This window comes from Chanodichthys erythropterus, chromosome 3 (assembly GCF_024489055.1).
Source record: "Chanodichthys erythropterus isolate Z2021 chromosome 3, ASM2448905v1, whole genome shotgun sequence".
NCBI classification, from domain to species: domain Eukaryota; kingdom Metazoa; phylum Chordata; class Actinopteri; order Cypriniformes; family Xenocyprididae; genus Chanodichthys; species Chanodichthys erythropterus.
The window spans coordinates 71,497,520-71,520,820 of NC_090223.1; the positions used below are offsets into that span (position 1 = coordinate 71,497,520).

Here is a 23,301-nt window from a genome sequence, read left to right on the forward strand (position 1 = left end):
TTTATTAATGAAAATAATGACGGCTCTTGTCTGTGAATACAGTAAGAAACGATGGTAACTTTAACCACATTTAACAGTACATTAGCAACTGGCTTGTCTAATGCTTTGAACGTGAGCTGGCATATGCAAATATTGGGGGCGTACATAATAATGAACCCCTACTGTTACATAACGGTCGGTGTTATGTTGAGATTCACCTGTTCTTCAGAGGACTTTTAAACAAATGAGATTTATATAAGAAGGAGGAAACAAGGAAACAATGGTGTTTGAGACTCACTGTATGTCATTTCCATGTACTGAACTCTTGTTATTCAACTATGCCAAGGTAAATTAAATTTTTGAATCTAGGGCACCTTTAATTCTAAAGTAAAGGCAATGGTAACCCACATGCAGGGGCGGTTTCTTCATTAGGGCAATAGGGCAACGCACCACCAAAAGTGAGAAAGAAACGGATTTTTCAATCACTTTCAACCACAGAGTTACGCTAGCTGTCACTGCTAGACTGTTTGTTCTGCCTCTGAATATAGTCCAATCAGCGTCGAGTCACGCTCTGTGGAGTACCGCCTCTTTTTGGGCGATTTCAGTCTGGTCGAGATTTGCCCCGAGTGCTCCTATAGACTTCCATTCAAAGAACTTTTTTTTCAAACTGCAGGCACTGCAATGCATTCTCTATGGGTTCCGGGAGGGCTCGCACTAACGTGCTTTCGTCATCATACGTAACCTTAACGATTGGTGGAAACAAACATACCTCTATTAATATTTTTTTAAGCTGAAGTGACATCCAATAATTTCCTCAGTGCATAATTTACATTTCACAGACATATTCTCCATCTGTGAATGTTAGAAAGTCGAGAAAATATTTCCATTTTGCAGTCAGGAGTGGACGAGCCTTCAGCAAACACAAACTTCCATGAACGAGCGCCGCCGCGCGCATGTGCGCCAAACAGACGGAGTTCAATAGAGCGCAATAATTCTGAGTAAATACATTTTGCTAAAAATATTTGTTGTTGAAAATTTGTTTTTGTTGGCGAACATAATTATGCCATATGTAGAATTGCGAACCTACAAATAAGTGTATTTGTACGATAGCAATAACTGTATAAAGTGACTGTTGTAGGGTAATCAAAATAGCCTAATAATTAGTCTGTTATTTTTTTTTTTAATTTTTTTTCATTTTTAGTTTAGTGTATTTAACTAATGCTTTAAAAAAACATTTACATTTACAATTTTTGAATATAGCCTTGTATATAGCATATACTACACGGTTACATTCAGGTTTGTTTTTATAGCCTTCAATATGAACATTGTTTCTAGGACAATATTGGGCAGGATGTGAAATAATTTTTTTTTTTTTTTTAAATTAAATAGATTTTTTTATTTATTTTTTTTAGATCCCAGCCCTATGGTATGCTTTACTGAATTTTCCATGTTTTAGATAAGCAGTAATGATGCATTATTATATAACTTGTTAAATGGTTATTTAACAATTAGCCTGTTCATTCCTGCATTTCTAAAAAAAAAAAATGTTTTTGCGCCCCCCCCCCAAAATTTTTTGCACCAGCCGCCACTGCCCACATGTAATGATTCAAGTGTTACTACATCCTTCTAAAGGAATTACTAATGATTTGGATCAGGATTCTAAAGTGAAGATCCTGATAACTCTCTAGTAGTGACTGAAATCATAGCTTTTGGGGTTTTTGTAAGGTTTTGGATGGCAACACTTCAGTCATTACTAGAGCCTTACTCATTTGTTCCTATGTATTTATTAATTGATGATGGAACAGTAAGGCCCAATCCCAATTCTATTTTATACCCCTTACCCTTACCCCTTGAAACAGAGTGTCAAGGGGTAGGGTTGAAAATATTCCCCTAAGAAATGGCACACCACTATTAGACCGTTACACGTCATCATAAGTCATCGCTAGCTCCTACGTCATAGATGCGCCAATGTTTATCACGCACTTCTAAGATGCCATTGATAGCTTGCTCATTTTCTGCACGAAAACGCCTGCGTGTTTCCTCAGGAGTCCCTTGTTGATACAGTACATGCAATACTGATGAATAAGCACGCAAACTGAATGCACTTTTTGTTCATATCATGTAACGTACACGTATTTATGGACGTAACCACAACAAAACAATACATTAATCAGGCATGCGGCAAAAAGACAAGTTAGTTGCCACCAGATTTGAATTTATGTTGTCAAATCAACGCGGGTTTCAATAAAATATAAAAAAATATGTTGTGGAACTATCATAAAGTAAAAAACATTAGCAAACTTTTTTCATAGCGATTTTAACAAATCTTTTTTCAGAGAACATAACCATATACATGAACAAGATTAAAGGCAACATAAAACAAGTGATTATTTATTACTAAAATACTGTTTACCGTAAAAAAAACAACTTACATTTATGGGTCTCTCTGCTCGCTCGGTCGGCCATGTTGGAAATTTATCATACCCCTTCGTCTGAAGTGTGGTCCCGAAAAATCTTTGTTTGAAGGGCTACCTGGCCCTTCCCCCTAGTCAAGTCAAGTCACCTTTATTTATATAGCGCTTGTTACAATGCAGATTGTCAAAGCAGCTGTACATTGATAACTGGTACATCATTTTGCTGCACAGCAGCTCTTAAAGAATAGTGTCAATGCAGGCAGATCAAAGCACTGTTGAATAAATGTCAAGAATACTGTTGAAACTAATGAGAATTGGGACACCGCGAAATAAAAGTGGAAGGGGAAGGGGGAATGATTGGGCCTAAGTGTTACCATCAGTTGTCCAACAAACTACCATGCTTAAATGTTAGCAAAACCATGGTTAATTTGTGGTTTACGTACAATAATCTTTGTAGTAAAAACATGGTTATTTTGGTAAGGGTATCTACTCAATGTCACACATTCAAAACTGAATGCCAGCAAAGCTCCATTAATAAGCTTTCGGAAATGGACCAGTCATACTATTGTGGTTCGCCCATATTACCTGAATTATTTTAGAATTGTTTTCAACCATCATGTCTTCCTCTCTCAATGTTACCCTTCTAAATGAAGTGAAAAGAACAAATGATACATCCATTTCGTCGCAATTATGTTGCCTCCGAGTGTACATGAAACACCTGCGGTTATGCATTCACATTCACATTCATTATACATTCATTGCGCATGCGCAAAGCGCAGCACGCAGCTGTAAACACCGTGAGAACTGGGAAAATAAAGAAAAACGTAAATTAGCCGTATTATTTCTTTTTGGTTTTTCGGTTTCAAGCTGAAAACTGGAAAAAAAACATCTGCTTTCATTTTTTGGTTCATACAGAACCACTGAAAAACAAAATATCGACCTGTTTTGCCCGTTTTTTGTTTGCCAGATTAAATGAAATAATTGAATGATCAGATTATAAACGGACCGTCTTAATGAGTATGTCAGTGAGTCATTAATTCAAACAATGAAATGAAATCAGTGTCACATTTTCAGTTGTGATGGTGTTCAGCACTCTTGGTTGTGTGATGTTGCTGAACTGTATCATGTTGAAAGTATAAAAACTCCACATTTTGAGTTTTTACTACAGTGTTTAAAGGGTTAGTTCACCCAAAAAATTAAAATTCTGTCATTAATTATTCACCCTCATGTCGTTACACACCAGTAAGACCTTCGTTCATCTTCAGAACACAAGTTAAGATATTTTTGATAAAATCCACTGGCTCGTGAGGCCTGCACTGAGAGCGAGTTAATTTAGACCTTCAAATGCCCAGAAAGGTAACTATTACTAAAAACATATTTAAAACAGTTCATGTGACTACAGTGGTTCGACCTTAATGTTATGAAGTGAAGAGAATACTTGTGCGCCAAAAAAACAAAACAACGACTTTATACAACAATATCTAGCACTCGTCACTGAATTAAACACTGCTTCATGAAGCTTCGAAGCTTTATGAATCTTTTGTTACGAATCAGTCGTTCAGACAGAGCAGGTATCAAACTGCCAAAGTCACTTATGATGCGATGAAGCCTTGTTTACTGAAATGACTTTGGCAGTTTGGGATCGTATGATACATGCTCGTTATTTAGTCTTTTTTGTGCACAAAATGTATTCTTGTCACTTCATAACATTAAGGTTGAACAATTGTAGTCACATGAACTGTTTTAAAAATGTTTTTAGTAACAGTTACCTTTCTGGGCATTTGAAAGTCTAAGTTAACTTGCTCTCAGTGCAGGTCTCCCAAGCCATTGGATTTTATCAAAAATATCTTAACTTGTGTTCCGAAGATAAACAAAGGTCTTACAGGTGTGGAACGACATGAGGGTGATTAATTAATGACAGAATTTTCATTTTGGGGTGAACTAACCCTAAAACTGAGTTTCTTTGAGTGAGCTGGGCACATTTGTTGCGATTTTTTATTTTTTTTTGTTACCGTCAGTACATTATATATTATATTATTTTTACTATCGATCACCATTTACACTAAATTAATCCAGAACAATTCTCATGTTTTTGGTGATTCCCTAGTTATTTTTTGTTATTGGCGTTTTTATCAGGCTGCTTGTCCAGTTGGGCAAGTACAGTTCTCACTCAGTTTTCACTTGCCCCTTCAAAAAATCCACTTGTCCTGGTTATTTTTTTAAAGTTAATATTATTTCAGAATATTATTCTTTTTAATGTTTTTTTTTTTTTTTTTTTTTAATCAAATAAATGCAGCCTTGATGAGCAGAAAGAACTTCTTTCAAAAGCATTTTAAAAATAGTACTGAACTTTTGAATGGTAATGTATTGTATATTTTTTTTACTTGAATGTGAATAAATGAAATTATTTGAAACATGTGTTGTGGCAAATGCAAAGTAGAACTAATCTTGTTGTTTGTTAAAGCCAAAGGTATGTTCTTACACATCTGTGCATTGTTCACAGTATGCCCACTGTTTCCGAGTATACTCACAGTATACCAATACTTGCTGTGGGCCCACAAACTTTTAACTAAAATTAAAATGAAATCAGAATGAAATTAAAATGAAGTTCAAAAATTAAATTGAATTCAAAATATTAACAATAACTATAATAGTATCTCAGTGATACTAATGACACTAAAATAACACTGCTTAGTATAATGAAATCTGTTCATTACAGTGTGTTATGTATATTACGTTAACCAGGAAATGTGCGGGATGAGTAAAGTGCTGAAGTTATGTCCAGAAGAAGAAGTATGGAGAAGAACAATAGTGATGCTTCACCAGAGGCCAGCACCACTAACTAGAATGTCCTGAAGAAAAGCCCTACTTCAATTGCTACATTTTAGCTGGTCTCCCAGCCTGGACATAGCTGGTTTAACCCTTTGATGCACAAGCTATGAAAACCCCTTCTAATGCATAACATGGGTCAAAAATGACCCGTATTCATTTCCTATATAATTTCAATAACGGTCGAGTGTTTCTTTGCTGAATCTTTAAAAGAAATGTATTTTATCATTCGTTTATTCCAGGTATTCCTTAAATATCTTGTTTTTGATTGACAAAAATCATTATGTTCATTTTTTCTTTCTTACTTTATAAACAAACAGTTTTTGTTTGTCTACATCAATTTTACACACATGGGTCAAAAATGACCCGTATTCATTTCCTATGGTATTTCAGTCAAGACTGAGTGTTTATTCGCTGAATCTTTGAAAGAAATGTATTTTTATCATTTATTTATTTGTTATTCCTTAAATATCTTGTTTTTGATTTTAACAAATCATTGTTTTTATTTTTTCTTTCTTTTTTTATAAACAAACACAGCTTTTTGTATTTCTACATCAATTTTACACACATGGGTCAAAAATGACCCATATAGAAACCTTTGCAAATTTTTGCAAGTAGGAACATTTACTGCAGACAACTATTCATCCACCACACATTTCACCTCTCAACATGGCTGCTTTTGTATATTTGATGGATGAAAGTCATATTATATTTCATATAATAGGCTGTATATTATATTTCATAATTTGTATTTTTTGTCATAAACCAATGCTACTGGTCACCTTTTACATCTATCAGTGTTCCTGAAAAGTAACAGTTTTGAACAAGGTTTCTGTCCAACAGTGAAAATATATAATAAGTGAATCGATCAACAGTGATTTTGATTTTCTTTATCTAGAGTGTTAGTGGCTGGTCCTCAACAGAACGCAATTTAAATGTGTATGTGCAGGTTAGGTTGTGTAAAATTGATGTAGAAACTGTGTTTGTTTACAAAGTAAGGAAGAAAAAAATATTTAAGGAATACCTGGAATAAATAAATGACAAAATAAATTTCTTTCAAAGATTCAGCAAATAAACACTCAGTCTTGACTGAAATACCATAGGAAATGAATACGGGTCATTTTTGACCCATGTGTGTAAAATTGATGTAGACAAACAAAAACTGCGTTTGTTTATAAAGTAAGTAAGAAAAAATGAACATAATGATTTTTGTCAATCAAAAACAAGATATTTAAGGAATACCTGGAATAAATGAATGATAAAATACATTTATTTTAAAGATTAAGCAAAGAAACACTCAACCATGATTGATATTACATAGGAAATGAATACGGGTCATTTTTGACCCATGTTGCGCATTAGAAGGGTAGTGATACAAAAATGATTTTTATTAAAAAAGTAAGAAAGAAAAAATTTAAATGAGGAATTGTTATGATCAAAAACAAGTTAATTGAGGAATACCTGGAATACTGAATGAAGAAATTAATATCTTGCAAAGATATAGAAAAACTCAGCCGGGTCATTTTTGACCCATGTTGTGCATCAAAGGGTTAAGAGGGTTTTTGTTTAGGAGACTGGAAGGATGGGAGACTAGCTTAAACCAGCTGAACACCAGCTAACCCAGGCTAAAAAATTCATGATATACATAAATTTTACAGTAATTAGTTTGTGTGTTTTATCATCCCAAGTGTAGAAAATGCCAAAATCGCGGAAAGGACAGGCAGCTGCGAGATCAGACATCTGGGCAATAGCTGGTGGTGTAGATGCTGTTTTAGAAAGTTTCCTGTCCATTGAAATATTAAAGCAAGACACCTCTTCAAAGTCGCCAGTGTGTCAAGATTGGCACTAAAAATATTTCAGTGTGACATGCTGAAAAATAGAAAATGGCTGTATGTTGTATAGACATTCAATAGAAAAAATATCAAAAGACTAATTGAAGTGCAGAGCTTAAAAAAAAAAAAAAAGTTCTCCAGGGACAGACATTAGCAGTGAAGGTGAAATTGACAATACAGAGGTGTCCAGTGTGAGTCAGGAAGAAAAATTAAGAGATTCTTCAGAGCCCGATCACAAAGACACATTGAAAACAGTGAGTAAGAAAGACTCTACACAGCAAGCCAGACATGTCACCTATGGGACGGAAGGAGAAAAGGATATTCTTAACTCTGAGGAAGTAGAGGTAGAGTCACAACATCCTGAGGTTGAGGCACTTGAAAGTGAAGGTGAAATAGAAACACAAAATGACACAACATCTATGAATAAGTCAGATGGAAAGGAAGTACTGGACAGTCCTGTGGTGTCAGGTTATAGTTATGTTGATTTGCCAGACAGCACAAAAGAAGTGACATCTGACAGTGATTCTGAGACATCATTTCAGAAGGACACAGAAAAAGACACAAATGCTACAAAGAAATGCCATGTACCAAAGACAGACACTAGGGAGAAAATAGAAGGTTTGCAACAGAAACAAAGCAGAAAGTGAATCTGAAGAGAAGAATCAGAATCTTCCACTCCCAATGGTTTAGGGAAGACAGCCAGTGATCAAGAAAAAAGGAAGTATAGAAAGTTGCCATGTATTCCATCCAAATTATCATTTCTCGAAAAGATTGGAAGAAGATTGCACCTCAGAAAGATTCAAGAACACTTCAAAAACCTTGGACCAACATACTGTACCAACAGTTCAGACAAAAAAATCCCTGCTGTGCTCTTTATAGGCAGCTGCAAGAGACATGTGCCTTATCTGAAGGTACAAGCAGTTTGTAAAATTTCAACTTGTTATGCACGGTACTCTTTCATAATGCTGAAAGAGCCCAGTCGACTGTGCTCTAGCATTACGATGACAGTCCGGCGTACCGGTTCTGAAAACGGAAACCAGATTTATACCAGCAAGAAACATACGGAGAGGAAAAATAGCTAGAGCTATTCCTCAGGGTGTAAGCCATGCCTACTACAAAAGATTAAGATCAACACCTGTTCAAGAGTTGATCTCCGGAAATCTCACAGAAAGCTTGAATAAAAGCATACTTAGCCCTTTAAAAACCCAGTGGACCGCCGGCAGGACGATAGACTGTTATGAGGTTAAGAGCAGCATAGTAGACCAAAAATAACATCGAAATGAAATTATTTTGGTTCTGTGTTCGCATATATCGGCTTTACAGACAGCTGGATAGTATTGGAAAATCATGTTTAACCCCATTTAGACCATTAGCAGCTTAGGCCCAGTGGAGTAAATCAAAATACAAATGATCCGATATTAGACGATGATTCAGTTAGTTCTGTGCAATTTCAATGTTCCCCAATTATCTTAGTACACTTTAGAGGCTGTTTATGTCAGAATTTTAAGAAAATATAGTGTAAATCACACCTTCATAGCATGGAAATTTTCTGCCTGTTTTGGCCCGTATGATTGGCAGCCTTTGCTTTTCCGCCACACACTGAAGCGTGTGAGTGTAATGCGCCTCTTATTTACAATCCAGTTCATCTGAGATCTTGACACAGACACATCATTAGTCATTAGTGGTAAGAAATGTACATATGTGGATATCATTGATAAGAAGTTGCCGAAATGGAAGTTTTCCCTTTCTCCCTGTAACTGTAGCCTATAAGTCAACATAACCAAGTACACATTTGGACGTGTAATTAATGTTGAAAAGATGTCAATCCAACACGTCCCGTCATGATTGAAAAATACTTTCAAAATGAAAGTTGAACCAACGTCATTGACGTCATTTGGCCGTGAATTGTATGTTTTTTCTGTGTGTCCCTGGATGTCATCTTCTGGATGTTCATAAGGTGTGTTGCTGCATAATTTAAGTGCATATGTAAGCCTGCATATAAAATAATCACACACCCATTGTGTAACATCGTGAAAGGCAATCAATTATGTCTTGCGGTTACCTTGACAAAGGTCCAAAATTGGTCAGTCAGACCTGAATGTCCATAAAACGGTTTAATCACATGTACATCACAAATAATAACATTTGTAGACTCAAGTAAATTAAGAGTGTTCTGATTTAGCATAATATTTTATTGTGGATATAACATTTTTGAACAGAAACAAATTTTCTTCAGTTTTACATTAATTAACCAAAAAACATTAACCAAATAACAAAATAAAACTACAAAATACTGAATTATGGTTAACATGTGAAAGTTGTTTGGCTTATTTCCTGTATTCACCTCCCCCAGCTCTTCCTGGAGCATGCTTTAGGTGTTCTGCCAATGATGCATCAATTTCCGAGTCAGTGGCATTTGGGCTCCACCTCTTCACAGCATCTGAGGGAAGAGAACATGATGCAAAAAACAATTTGAGGTAAATGACATGCACTTAATTTGAAAATGTCTTGTGGTTCTACCACTAAATTTAAAATACAATGGAACAAGATTGTGTCCATTTCATGAATGAAACATTAGAGAATGGTAATCAACATGCATTACATTTTATTTTACTGTATAATAATCTTATGTCAATAATAGATGTTCTGCATTAAATGTGCATAAGATTAGAGAGGAGAAAAACAAAACAGGAGGTCATTTAGAGAATTTCCCCTGATTTTTTCAATGTCATAAGGCTAAAATTACTTTGAATTACAAAGTATAAAGGTGTAGCCTTGAATGGCTTCTTTTCAAGGTTGCCACCGCCCCTCATATTGAACTTCACCATTAGACATGATTCTGTGAAAAAAATACATCACATAAGGTCAATATTACAATTAGCAGTAATGCAATGCAGCATGCAATGTTAAAACATACACTTTCACAACAAGTCATCTATCATGTAATGTCATTGTGCTATGAACTATGACCTTATCCATGTTCACAGTTTTTGTGAAATAATGACTGTCATTTATGACTTACACTGAAATTATGTTTTGATTTCTTGTTTTCCGTCTGGCTGACTGTAAGTCAGTATGGACACCTTAAAACTTCTGAACAAGTGGTGTGTGACAGATTATATCCCGAATTCAAGTAATATAAAAGGCTATGTTTATTATGGTGCCAATCATATATATATATTTCCTGAAATATTATGCAGCACTACAACCTAACAATGCAAGGTAAATACGTACCTTTTCATGACTTTGTTAACACAGTCTCTAACAGAAGATCCCCCAACTCTGGACCGTTTCTGAACTTAAATGTGACAACACAATCGAAATAATGTAATATGATATTTTAAAAAGGGCTCTTGATCGATAGATAAATATGGATAAAGATATAAACCCGATTCCAAAAAAGTTGGGACACTGTACAAATTGTGAATAAAAACAGAATGCAATGATGTGGAAGTTTCAAATTTCAATATTTTATTCAGAATACAACATAGATGACATATCAAATGTTTAAACTAGGGCTGTCAATCGATTAAAAAATTTGGTAACACTTTACAATAACAGTACATGAATAACCATGAACTAATACCTGAGTTAATAGTTACTTCAACATGAACTCAAGATTAGTTAAGATATGAACTAATGAAGAGTGATCCAGGAGTCATAGGGATTCATGCATGAAAACAGAAGCCTTAACTACGCGTTAATACATGTTTGATAATTAATGCATTAATTAACATTTAGGGTAAACTAAATCAAACAGTCTCTATAAGAAGGAATAATACATATTTGGACTTTGAAATAAATTTAAACAATTTATTATTGTCAGAATTTAAACTACTGACATCAGCAGCTTCATTATAAACATCACTGAAAGGCACAGGATTAGTTTGCCATTATTTTCACTTATCCTCCTTATCAAACATATAAAATACTAAATACACTATTTATCTTAAAAGGTCTTAATCTGTTTTGTGATATTCTTTCCTATCAAACTAAACTACTGTGACTTACATCAGTTCCTGAGGAATCGGTTCCCAAAAAAATAACCAAACAGGAAACATGAACTAAGGTCAGGGAGCGTTTGCTGGGATCAGATTCAGAAGATCACTCTCCATCCAGACGCAGGCCGTGATCATATACTGTACCTCCATTCTCTGACTTTCTGAAAAGTCACACAACATCACTTAACTGGGCTGAATACTTATATAGTTGTGTTAGTACAAGTGTATTTGATAGTAAGTTAATGATAATCATGAGCTGAATTTGGTAAGTAGTTAACTGTGAATTAATTATGATTGTGCCCCTTCAAGTAAAGTCATGACATAAGTATACATTAACAAACCATTAGTTGATGTTAGTATATGCTTAGTTAATAATGAGTTAATTATGATTGTGCCCCCTCAAGTAAAGTCATGACATGATGCACATATCACACATCATTAACTAATATATGAATAAACACTATAGAGTGCCATCCTTATTCCTTTACACCCCGGTACAAAAAAATAAACTAAAATAAAAAGTATTTGTATTTTACTTTTATTTATATAATTAAACATATATGGACTTGAAAGCAAGCCATAAACATACCTGTAAAGACACACATAAGGCACATTTACATGTAAAATAGCGCGCATCCACAAGCTAATGTTAATCAAAGCATATACATTTAAACGACAAAAATACAAATACAGTTAATAACTGCACATAACCTCCTGAAAACCCCAATAAAACACACATGTAAATATGTCTTTAATTATTAATTCGGCTTACCAAAGCAGTCAACATTTATTAGTTTAAAATGCCAGCAACACAACAAACGCGCCAAGAGAACACCTAGCGTGCGCCACTAATGAGTGTCCCGCCAGAAACAAACCTTACATACTTTAGTTCCGGGAATAAACTATGACTATTTAGCTATATGACTAAATATAAATGAACTGTAAAAATCAGAAAACAGTTTAGATCAAATTAAATTTATTAGTGGTAGTTAGTCTATTTTCCACATTTGATTAGACAGATCTATGTAATTAATGGCTAAATAATCATGTGCCATTGCAATTATTTGTCACAAAGCTGCAGATGGCAGATTATGATATTACAGTGTAAATTATGACAGTATTAAATCCTGTTTAATTCAAATTCAGAGTACTTCTTGTTTACTCTTATGGAGGCTGATTTATTTAGTTTACCCCTAAATGTTAATTAATGCATTAATTATCAAACATGTATTAACGCATAGTTAAGGTTGCTGTTTCCATGCATGAATCCCTATGACTCCTGTCGTAGTTAAGGATCACTCTTCATTAGTTCAAATCTTAACTAATCTTGAGTTCATTTTGAGGTAACTATTAATTTATGTATTAGTTCATGGTTATTCATGTACTGTTATTGTAAAGTGTTACCAAAAATGTAATCTAATTAATTACATACTCTGTGATTAATTAATCTAAATTAATCCCATACATAATTTTTGTTGCGAAAGTATTAAATATTTCAATTCAAATGAATCAATGCAGGGTTTTTCCTGGGTCAAAAAATGGTCTTTGGTGGTGACAGACATGGTCATCCACACAGTCAGCAAAAAGTGCCCTACCCACGTGATCTGTGAGCCCAATACTGACAAAAAAGTACCTGTCACTTTAATTCTTTCTTGCCCTCTTTGCAAAAAAAAAAGTGATTTTATAGCTTTGTAAGAGAAGATGCTTTTTTGCTGAAAAGTATTAAAAAGTAGCATTTAGAAGTTATATTAACTAATAATATAATTTTCTACCATATAAAATCGAATGCACCTAGCTAACAACAACTTGCTTTGTTCTGGTTTCACCTCACTCCAGTCTAAACTAACTGATTTTATAGGTAGGCCTAATTTACTACACATTGTCATTTAAATAACCTGAAAATATTGTGGATTATTAAGGCTAATTTTACTAACCACTCTTGCTAAATGGGGTAAGCACACTTATGTTCTCATTTCTGAGTTGTTCGAGTAAATGATTCATTATAGACCGTGTGGACAGATCAGTTGTTGTCATGATTCATTAAAATAAATCTGTTCAAATGAGTCATTAGGTCGCAAATTAGACATTAGCGGACATTGACGCATTGCGTGCGAATCGTGACTGTTATTAGGACATCGCAAAAGATTTGTCAACACAGAAAACACTTCACCACTGGATAGGATTTTCGTTTTGTTTACTGAAAGTGTGGTTTATGTCAGCTGCACGTGCAGGGCGCCTGTCAGAGAAGATGAGGTGACTTTCGTTTGAGCACTATTCACACCCAACGGTTATTCAGGAAAAACATTCTCCGAATGCGCCTCGTGAAACATGGATTTGTGTCAGTAGATTTAGATTATTATGTGTGAGGTAGAGAGAGTGCAAAGACGGTGCTTACTTTGAAGACAGAGAGAGATCGCGCGCACGAGAGAGGAGCTCTCTACTCGTTCTGTCCGTCAGCGCAGCAGTCATCTCCCTCATTTATAGTCGGCTAAAACGGCTCCAGGTTCAAAGGTCAATATGGATTAATCTGTGTTATTTTTTTTTAATGCGTTATTTTTTCTCAGATTAATTAATCGAAATTAACGTGTTATTTTGACAGCCCTAATTTAAACTGAGGAAATGTATCATTTTAAGGGAAAAATAAGTTGATTTTAAATTTCATGGCACCAACACATCTCAAAAAAGTTGGGACAAGGCCATGTTTACCACTGTGTGGCATCCCCTCTTCTTTTTATAACTGTCTGCAAATGTCTGGGGACTAAGGAGACAAGTTGCTCAAGTTTAGGAATAGGAATGTTGTCCCATTCTTGTCTAATACAGGCTTCTAGTTGCTCAACTGTCTTAGGTCTTCTTTGTCGCATCTTCCTCTTTATAATGAGCCAAATGTTTTTTATGGGTGAAAGATCTGGACTGCAGGCTGGCCATTTCAGTACCCGGATCCTTCTTCTACGCAGCCATGATGTTGTAATTGATGCAGTATGTGTCTGGCATTATCATGTTGGAAAATGCAAGGTCTTCCCTGAAAGAGATGACGTCTGGATGGGAGCATATGTTGTTCTAGAACTTGGATATACCTTTCAGCATTGATGGTGCCTTTCCAGATGTGTAAGCTGCCCATGCCACACGCACTCATGCAACCCCATACCATCAGAGATGCAGGCTTCTGAACTGAGCCCTGATAACAACTTGTCCTTGTCCTCTTTAGTCCGGATGACATGGCGTCCCAGTTTTCCAGAAAGAACTTCAAATTTTGATTCGTCTGACCACAGAACAGTTTTCCACTTTGCCACAGTCCATTTTAAATTATCCTTGATCCAGAAGCGCAGGCGTTTTCTCTGGGCCATGTTTAGATATGGCTTCTTTTTTGACCTATAGAGTTTTAGTCGGCAACAGCGAATGGCACGGTGGATTGTGTTCACTGACAATGTTTTCTGGAAGTATTCCTGAACCCATGTTGTGATTTCCATTACAGTAGCATTCCTGTATGTGATGCAGTGCTGTCTAAGGGCCCGAAGATCACTGGTATCCAGTATGGTTTTCTAGCCTTGACCCTTACGCACAGAGATTGTTCCTGATTCTCTGAATCTTTGGATGATATTATGCACTGTAGATGATGATAACTTCAAACTCTTTGCAATTTTTCTCTAAGAAACTCCTTTCTAATATTGCTCCACTATTTTTCACCGCGGCATTGGGGGAATTGGTGATCCTCTGCCCATCTTGACTTCTGAGAGACACTGCCACTCTGAGAGGCTCTTTTTATACCCAATCATGTTGCCAATTGACCTAATAAGTTGCAAATTGGTCCTCCAGCTGTTCCTTATATGTACATTTAACTTTTCCGGCCTCTTATTGCTACCTGTCCCAACTTTTTTGGAATGTGTAGCTCTCATGAAAACCAAAATGAGCCAATATTTGGCATGACATTTCAAAATGACTCACTTTCAACATTTGATATGTTATCTATATTATATTGTGAATAAAATATAAGTTTATGAGATTTGTAAATTATTGTATTCCTTTTTTGTTCACAATTTGTACAGTGTCCCAACTTTTTTGGAATCGGGTTTGTGTGTATATATATATATAAACAAATTATTTTAACAATCTAGCAAAGACTGTGAAGTTGAACTGAAAAAATTAACATGAATTTCACAATGTCATCATCTTGTGAGCTTTAGTGGAGTCAACAAATTTGTCTTTACACGTTAGCCAGACATTTTGTGCTACTTGATTGAGAAACTTATATGACTGCACTCTTGCGTGAATGTACATTATTTGAAACATATCTCAAAAGCACTATTAATATTTTTAGTGGTAAAACATTTGAATTCAAAAGAAAAAAAAAGTACATCTTAAAGTGAAACCTTTAACCTGCTGTGCTAAAAATACTTTAGAGGAAGTGAAACTAATAAGTGGTTTCTGTCGCTAAGAGATATTTTCTCACATAAGATGTCTTAACTATATCACAGCATATTTATATGCTCATGTCAGGTGGGCATCAGTTAGCCTACATTTTAAAACCTTTATGGCAACAATATAGCAATTTTATTTTGACTATGGCAACATTTTTATTAAAATATATTTATTTGAATAGGACAACATTTGTATTTTAAAACCTTTATTTTAATATGGCATGACACTTCATTTTACAACATTTCTATGATTAAATCTTTGACTCCTCCCCATCAGCCAATCACTTTACTCCATAGCAACGAGGTCAACCCCGCCCTTATTCTTAGCTTAAAGGTCCCGTTTTTCGTGGGTTTTTGAAGCTTTGATTGTGTTTATAGTGTGCAATATAACATGTGTTCATGTTTCGCGTGTAAAAAAACACAGTATTTTTCACATAATTTACTTATCTGTATACCGCTGTTTCCACTGTCATAAAAACGGGCTGATGACTTCCTTGTTCAATGAAGTCCCTCCTTCAGAAATACGTAACGAGTTCTGATGGTGCCAGCGGTTCCTGTGTTGTGATTCGACAGCTCTGAGCGCACCGTGCCCGGAAAGGTCACGCCTCTTACCATAACGTGGAGATGCATGCGCTCAGTGTTATTGTAAACATGTCTTTAATTTTACCCTATCAATTTGAGCCGGAATCAGACCCGGTGATTGGACTGCGGGATGAAAATAACAGCGTTTCGACGACATGGCGACAAACACACTCTACAAACGCAACTCTTGTGTATTCCTGTGGGCGGAGGTTAGTCAAAAAACTGTTTTAGTGACGTCATTAAAGAAGGAAGTAGAGGGATGTAGTCCAAACTGGCCGTTTGATGTAGGCGACTTCTGTTAAATAAAATATCTCGCTTGGCATTGAACTTTGAGCTTTAAAATTTTACAGATTTTATTTATACTCTAACAACAACATTACACACTAACTAAAGTTTGAAACATGGGATCACGAAGAACGGGACCTTTAAGACTTCAGTCTATTCCCTAGTAAAAGTTTGTCTCAGCAGTTTTGTGAATAGGTTTTAAGAGAAAACTCTTAGCTAAGAACTTTTACTGCTATTTAGGAGAACTCTTAGTGGTAAGATAAAATGTTTTGTGAATACGGCCCACATATGTAAATTTTAATCCTCCCAAAAAAATGCTAAAAAATAAACATGTGAGTGCGTATTATAGACTAAACATGTTACTGCCAGATAGTGCTGTTGCCACACTCTCTCCTATTGCGGTCTTTCATTTTGAAATTAGCTGATGATCAATAAAATGCAGGTCATATTTGTTGCTTTAAGTGACACATTTATGTGGCCAAGTGTAAATGGAATTGTTTTGATCAATCAGAAAGCCATTTGATCAGTAAAAATGCATGAAGTGACCAGGTGTAAACAGACCCAAAGAGAGCCTGGGTGGATGTCAAGATTTTCTGTTAATATTATATGTTAAGTTTTGTGGTGTGTTATTTTTATTCAAAATGCCTGATTGCACATAATTAACATAATTAACAGCCTCATTGAATTAATAAAGTTCAAAACTTTTCTTGAAGCCTTCTTTAGTGTTGCATATTTTAACCTTTAGATGCACTAATATTAGATCAATTTTGTTCTCCATTTCTGACCAACTAGTGCAAGAATACACGAGCATAGCAGCCGATTTATGCAATGGAAGAACAGTCTTTAACCACAATTAAGGGTGACACTTTATTTTGATGGTCTGCTTAAGACATTCTACTGAAGTATCTTTTTTTTTTCCACCCATAATCCAAGCTAATTCGTTACACTGTACAACAACATTAAGTGTAATTTAATTTTTATGTTTAATAAAGATACATTGTTCTACAATTCACATTGTAGAGAAAGTTGTAAAAAGTTTAAATTATATTAATATCAAAGGATTAACTTACAAGATGAAGGGGGAAAGAAAGAAGAAAAAACAACTTTGATCTGTATCCTTCACCAAAACATTTTTTATATAAGCAGACAGGAAATGACTGCTCAGTGCGGACACAGTGGTGTAGTTCATGTTCAGCTAATAAAAGCATCAGTACACAGCAGCGTCCACACGAGCAACTCACACAATGGACTCCAAAAGACCGAAAATCTACAAGAGGACTCACGGCAATAGTAGCCCTGAGATACAAGAACTGGACAGAGAAGATGGTGAGGAGATGATCACTGATGCCAACAGAGACACACAGAACCATCATGAGGTCAGGACAGAGACAGAGAACTCAGACACTGCCATATATCAAACACTTCAACACTCGGGTACTAAGACTCATTTCATTACAGCAACATAACATTCAATTCAAATGAGTGTTTGAGAAATATTTATCTTCATATCTGTAATTTACAGGAAGTGTTTGTGTGAGGATCAGAAGCTCCAGAGCAGCTCCAGTGTGTTTGGTGCTGCTGTGTGTTCTTCTGCTGACTGCAGTCATAGTGCTGGCCATCAAACTCACTCAAACGGTTGATGAGTTTTACATCAAGTACAAAAACATCACAGAAGAAATAGATGAGTTAAGAAAAAGAAAAACAATCTTGGAAGAGAATACTACAAATTTATCAAATTATAATGAAACCCTGAATACAGAAAAATTGACATTACAGAAGGAGATGAAAGAACTGAGGCAACGGATACATAAAATAGGTAAAAAACAACAACAACAACATTACACTAAAACTACACAACTATTCATTATTAAAGAATATAGTATGTATGTTTCAGGTTACCTGTTATAAATAAGTTGTGTCAGTCAGTGTGGAAGGAAATAAAGAGCTAATTGTTGTACTGGTTGTTCTTACAGATGGATGGAGTTGCTATCAATCCAGTCTTTACTTCATTTCCTCTGAGAAGAAGAGCTGGACTGAGAGCAGAAGATACTGTACAGACAGAGGAGCAGATCTGATCATCATAAACAACACAGAGGAACAAGTGAGTGAAAGAGAAAGTTTGTTTGTGACCATACCTAAGTTTGGAGCAACAAAGGCTACGTTCACACCAAGGATGCTCAATTCTGATTTATGGCTCAGATCCAATGTTTCTGTAGAGCTGTTCACATTGTTGTTTTAAATGTGGCCAATATCAGATTCCAGTGTGAACAGATCATGGTCCTGGACTGACCCGCATGCGCAAAATAATGATAAAAAAGACATCACACACCACACTGTCATACGAAAGTTAACACTGAGGACATTAAAGTAAGTCATTACACATTTATAGTGTGCTATAGTGTGATTTATAGTGTGAAAAAAAGAGGAGGATGCAATAAAAGAGATAAAAGAGAAATTTATGGTAGGAGTCCTCGTGTTTTGCTTGTATATAGAGCTGTCACTGTAATACTTATGAGTTCTGACACATCATTGTCCTTCCACGTCGTGTATGTAAAACCCTTTGAAATTGACTCCCATGAGTGCAGAATTGTGACGAATGTTGCTCTAGACTAGAGTGATGTAAAAGTCACATGAATTCTGATTTGACTGTTCAAACCGAGGTCGCACTGCAAAACATCTGATCTGTACCGGATTTAGTACCACATATGAAAGTCGGAATTGAAAAGATCAGATTCCATGTGGTTTGTGCTGTTCACACTGTCATGACAAAAACAGATCTGAGTCACGTGAGCAAAAAGATCTGATTTGGGCTACATTTGCCTGCAGTCTGAACATAACCAAAGTCTGACAACACCTTCCTTTGTGGACATTTTGTGAGCGACGTGAAATTTGTCTGAACTGTACATCTTTGTTTGCAATGAATTTCTTGAATGAATGTATTAATTATTCGGCCAACTTAGATAACAGTTTTGCTGCTTTAAGTATGTTTCTTCATTCATTAGGAGTATTTAAAACAAGTTCCAGGTGGCACTGATTTCTGGATTGGTCTGACTGACAGTGATGTGGACAACACATGGAAATGGGTTGATGGCACCAACATGACCTCTGGGTGAGAAATCACTCCTGTAAAACTACATCCACCAAACTCGGCACAGACCTACAGTCTGTTCTGACTTAGTCTGTCAATCTATCAATATATTTCAGCCCTTTTATAATCTATCAATACAAAACCACCATAGCAACAAAGTACAAACTTCCTGGAAATGCCTAAGCAACCAGATAGCATGCCTTGGTAACTGATCAGAACACTTCAGATACACCGTTGCAATCATAAAGTACACTGTAGCAACCATATACAAACACCCAAAACAACAACCACTTGAGCAACTGCCTACAGTCATTCTGTACATCTGTGTGACTGTACAGCCATTAAAACAAGCTTTTAAAATGCTTTTAAACTTTAAGACAAAGTTAAAGTTAGTCTTGACAAACTTTATCTCACAGTCAGTATCATATCGCACAGAAAGCAGCACTGAACATCTAATGATCTGTTGCAGGTTCTGGAGGGATGGAGCACCAAGTGATAGCGCTGGTGATGAGGATTGTGCCATAAATCTGCCATCAGGGTTTGCTGATTATTCATGTAAAAAACCTTTTAAATGGATCTGTGAGAAGAACACATCTTAATTTACATTGCTATAAAGGGTTGTTACAACATTTGTCTCATTTCTCTTTTTGTTCTGAAACATAGTTCTGCAAGTTTCCATGTAATAAATCATCTTTATCATTAAAACACTGAGTACATTTATTTATGATTCTATTATATTTTGTTAGTGATACATGTGTGCAGCTCCTCATCCACCATATTCACAGTGAAAGCTGAAGTGTCCAAATACTAACATTACTGAATGTGTTTCAATAGATTAACCCTCTGGAGTCTGAGGCTGATTTGGGGCTTGGAGAAGTTTTGACATGCCCTGACATTTGTGCTTTTTTCAGTTGTTCATAAACATATAAATGACAAAAGTGTCATTACACTGTATTCAGCACAAACTAGGCTACAATAATATGTGAGGAACATGTATGTACATGTTTGTGTTTTTGAAGGAATAATGTTTATGCGTGGTTATTGAAAAAACAAAAAACTTAAGTCACTGAAATAAGGCCAAAAAAAAGTATATTAAATCTGTGTTCACAAGACTTCTGGGTATTGGAGGTTGTAGACTAGAGTTTTTGCTTCAGAATTATGTAAAAATTATGCTGCCTGCTCCTTCATATAAAACAATATATTGATTTAGTTTTTGTAAGGCACTTTTTGTCAAGAAACACAGTATGTGTGGAGGCATGAATGATCATGAATAATGGGTCATTTACACCTGAGAATACAAAAGAATCACATACAAATGACCTGAAATGACTTGCATATTAATGAGGCCTTTCAGCCAGGTAGGCTGTGAAAAAACCCTCTGTAATAATGTCTCAGCTCATCATAAACAGCAGTACTGTGAAGTATTATTACAATTTAAAATAATGGTATTCTATTATATTCTTTAAAATATAATGTATTTCTGTGATGCAAAGTGTCTGAACAATTATGTTACCTCTGTGGCATTTCATATAGGCTTTTAGCTTAAAAGCATTCACATTTGGAGAAATATTGATGGATTATCATATGTCTATGTCAATTTTCTATACTGAGAAGTAATATTTATTGTCATCACTATGAGTGCTGGATACTTTCAATTCATACTTGCAGCCGGAGGGCGCTCTGTACACCTTTAGGCCACAAATTCATTCAAAGAAGAAAAGGAACTAGGAACTAACGGCATGTCTTCTAGAGATCGCTAACCATGGCTTTAACATCCAAATAAACACTTTTCAAGACAATAAATACACGATTGAGACAATGCATACAAGTATCGCCTCTGAATTTGCGTCTGAATAGCGCTGGCTCCGTGGGCGTGGCCGCATTAGCGGATAATGAGCTGAATCACAGACTTCTGACATGGCTCTCTTTTCATACAGATTACATAAACACAGAATGTTTGTTTTCGATTTGACTTGCACGATTTAAAACCTGACATTTCAACGTTTCTTTAGACATAAGTGTCATTTTTTTGTCATTAGTATTCATAAGTTACAGTTCATTTTCTGAGAACTATCAGATTGGACTTCGTTCAGAGGGAGACGAGAGATCACGTATCATGTTAGTTTTCTTTATTTTACAAAAAGCACAACATTGTGTTTTTACTCTGTGTATACAAATAAAATAAGACATTCTATAGTTTCAATTGATATATTACTTATGTCTGTTTTGCTGCAATTTGAAACAAATCCTGCAAAACGCGCCGGTGCGTTTTCGGACCTCAGGGAGTTAAAGTTTAGTCCATCTTTAAATAAACTTTTCCTGATAATTTACTCACCCCCATGTCATGCAAGATGTTCATGTCTTTCTTTCTTCAGTCGAAAAGAAATGAAGGTTTTTGATGAAAACATTCCAGGATTATTCTCCTTATAGTGGACTTCAATGGGCACCAAACAGTTGAAGGTCAAAATTAGTTTCACTGCAGCTTCAAATTGTTCTACACAATCCCAGACGAGAAATAAGGGTCTTATCTAGTGAAACCATCACTCATTTTCTGAAAAAAAATGGAAAATTATATAAGTTTTAACCATAAATGCTCATCTTGAAAGTTTGTTTAAAAGTGGACTAATCCTTTAACTCAACAAATGAAGTGAGATTGGGGTGTGGCTATTTTTTTTTTCTTCTTCTTTACTTAAATTCTCTATGGTGAGGCTAGTAATGCGGAAACTTAACACTTAAGAGGAAAATAATCAACTTCAATCACTTACAAGAAGTAAGAAATGTTATTACATTGATATAAAAGGCTTAACAACATGACTACTTTTACTAGTATTGTACAAAAATATTTTAACATAAATCGTTGCTGTTTATCTGCAAAACCTTTTTTTTATATAAGCAGGATATGACTGCTCAGTGCGGTCACAGTGGTGTAGTTAACGTTGAACTCTAAGGGTGCTTTCACATTAGCACTTTTGGTGCGCACCCGGGTTCGATTGACGTCAGAGTTCGGTACATTTGGATGATGTGAATGCGATCTTCCGAACTCGGGTGCGCACCCGCGAACCGTACCAGAGTCCGATTAAAAAGGGTGGTCTGGGGTACGGTTCATGTGAACCCCGGTACGGTTCGCTGCTGATATGAACGCAATCGTACCAAATCGCGGAAGTGAACCGCTGTTGATGACGTGTAAATTGGTTGACACGACAGCCGTCAGTCGCACACGCGTCACATTCAAGATGAGCGGAAAGGGTTTACTTTGGTCATCAGTAGAAATCGAAACCTTGTTAGAGGTATGGGCTGACGAAAACATAAAAACACAGCTGGAAAATACACATAAAAATGCTGACATTTTCAGAATGTTCAGTGAGCACCTGAAAACGAAGGGATTCACAAGAACGGCAGATCAATGTCGCGTGAAGGTAAAAAAACTGCGACAGCAATATCTGAAAATACGTGATTCCCTCCGAAAGACTGGAAGCTCAACGGAAGAGAAGGAGAAGTTTCCGTGGTTTGATGCCATTGACAACATTATTGGTTCTAGGCCCACAAGTGACCCTCAACACATAATCGAATCACATCCACCTACACCTTCATCCTTCCATGAAACCCCCGATGACCAGCACGAACATTCGTCAGTTTCAGAGCCATCATCCGAAACTACAAATGAGCTATCAAGCAGTGAGTATATTTCTTTAACCTATGGATTATATTATTGCTAATATTATAAGCAAAATTGTTCAAATGAACATTAATCATGAATGCGTAATTATTCTTAATATTCTTATAATGCAACAGGGAAAATATTTATATTATTCTTCATAATGCAACAGGGAAAATAAGTTTTGGTCTAGTTAACGCCCACCATTTCTTTTTCTTAAC

General features: G+C 35.6%; 2 protein-coding genes across 2 annotated transcripts in view; one reads left to right on the forward strand and one right to left on the reverse strand.

The window, feature by feature from the left end:
* The window catches only part of LOC137006158 (zinc finger protein 585A-like), a 567,148-nt gene that overhangs the window by 432,758 nt on the left and 111,089 nt on the right, over window positions 1-23,301 (reverse strand). The window lies entirely within an intron of this gene.
* Window positions 17,576-20,024, forward strand: LOC137014532 (C-type lectin domain family 4 member E-like). Its single transcript, XM_067378908.1, has 5 exons — window positions 17,576-17,771; window positions 17,860-18,153; window positions 18,311-18,438; window positions 19,340-19,446; window positions 19,895-20,024. The coding sequence occupies exons 1-5, from the start codon at window positions 17,582-17,584 to the stop codon at window positions 20,022-20,024; spliced, it is 849 nt and encodes a 282-aa protein (XP_067235009.1). The 5' UTR covers window positions 17,576-17,581.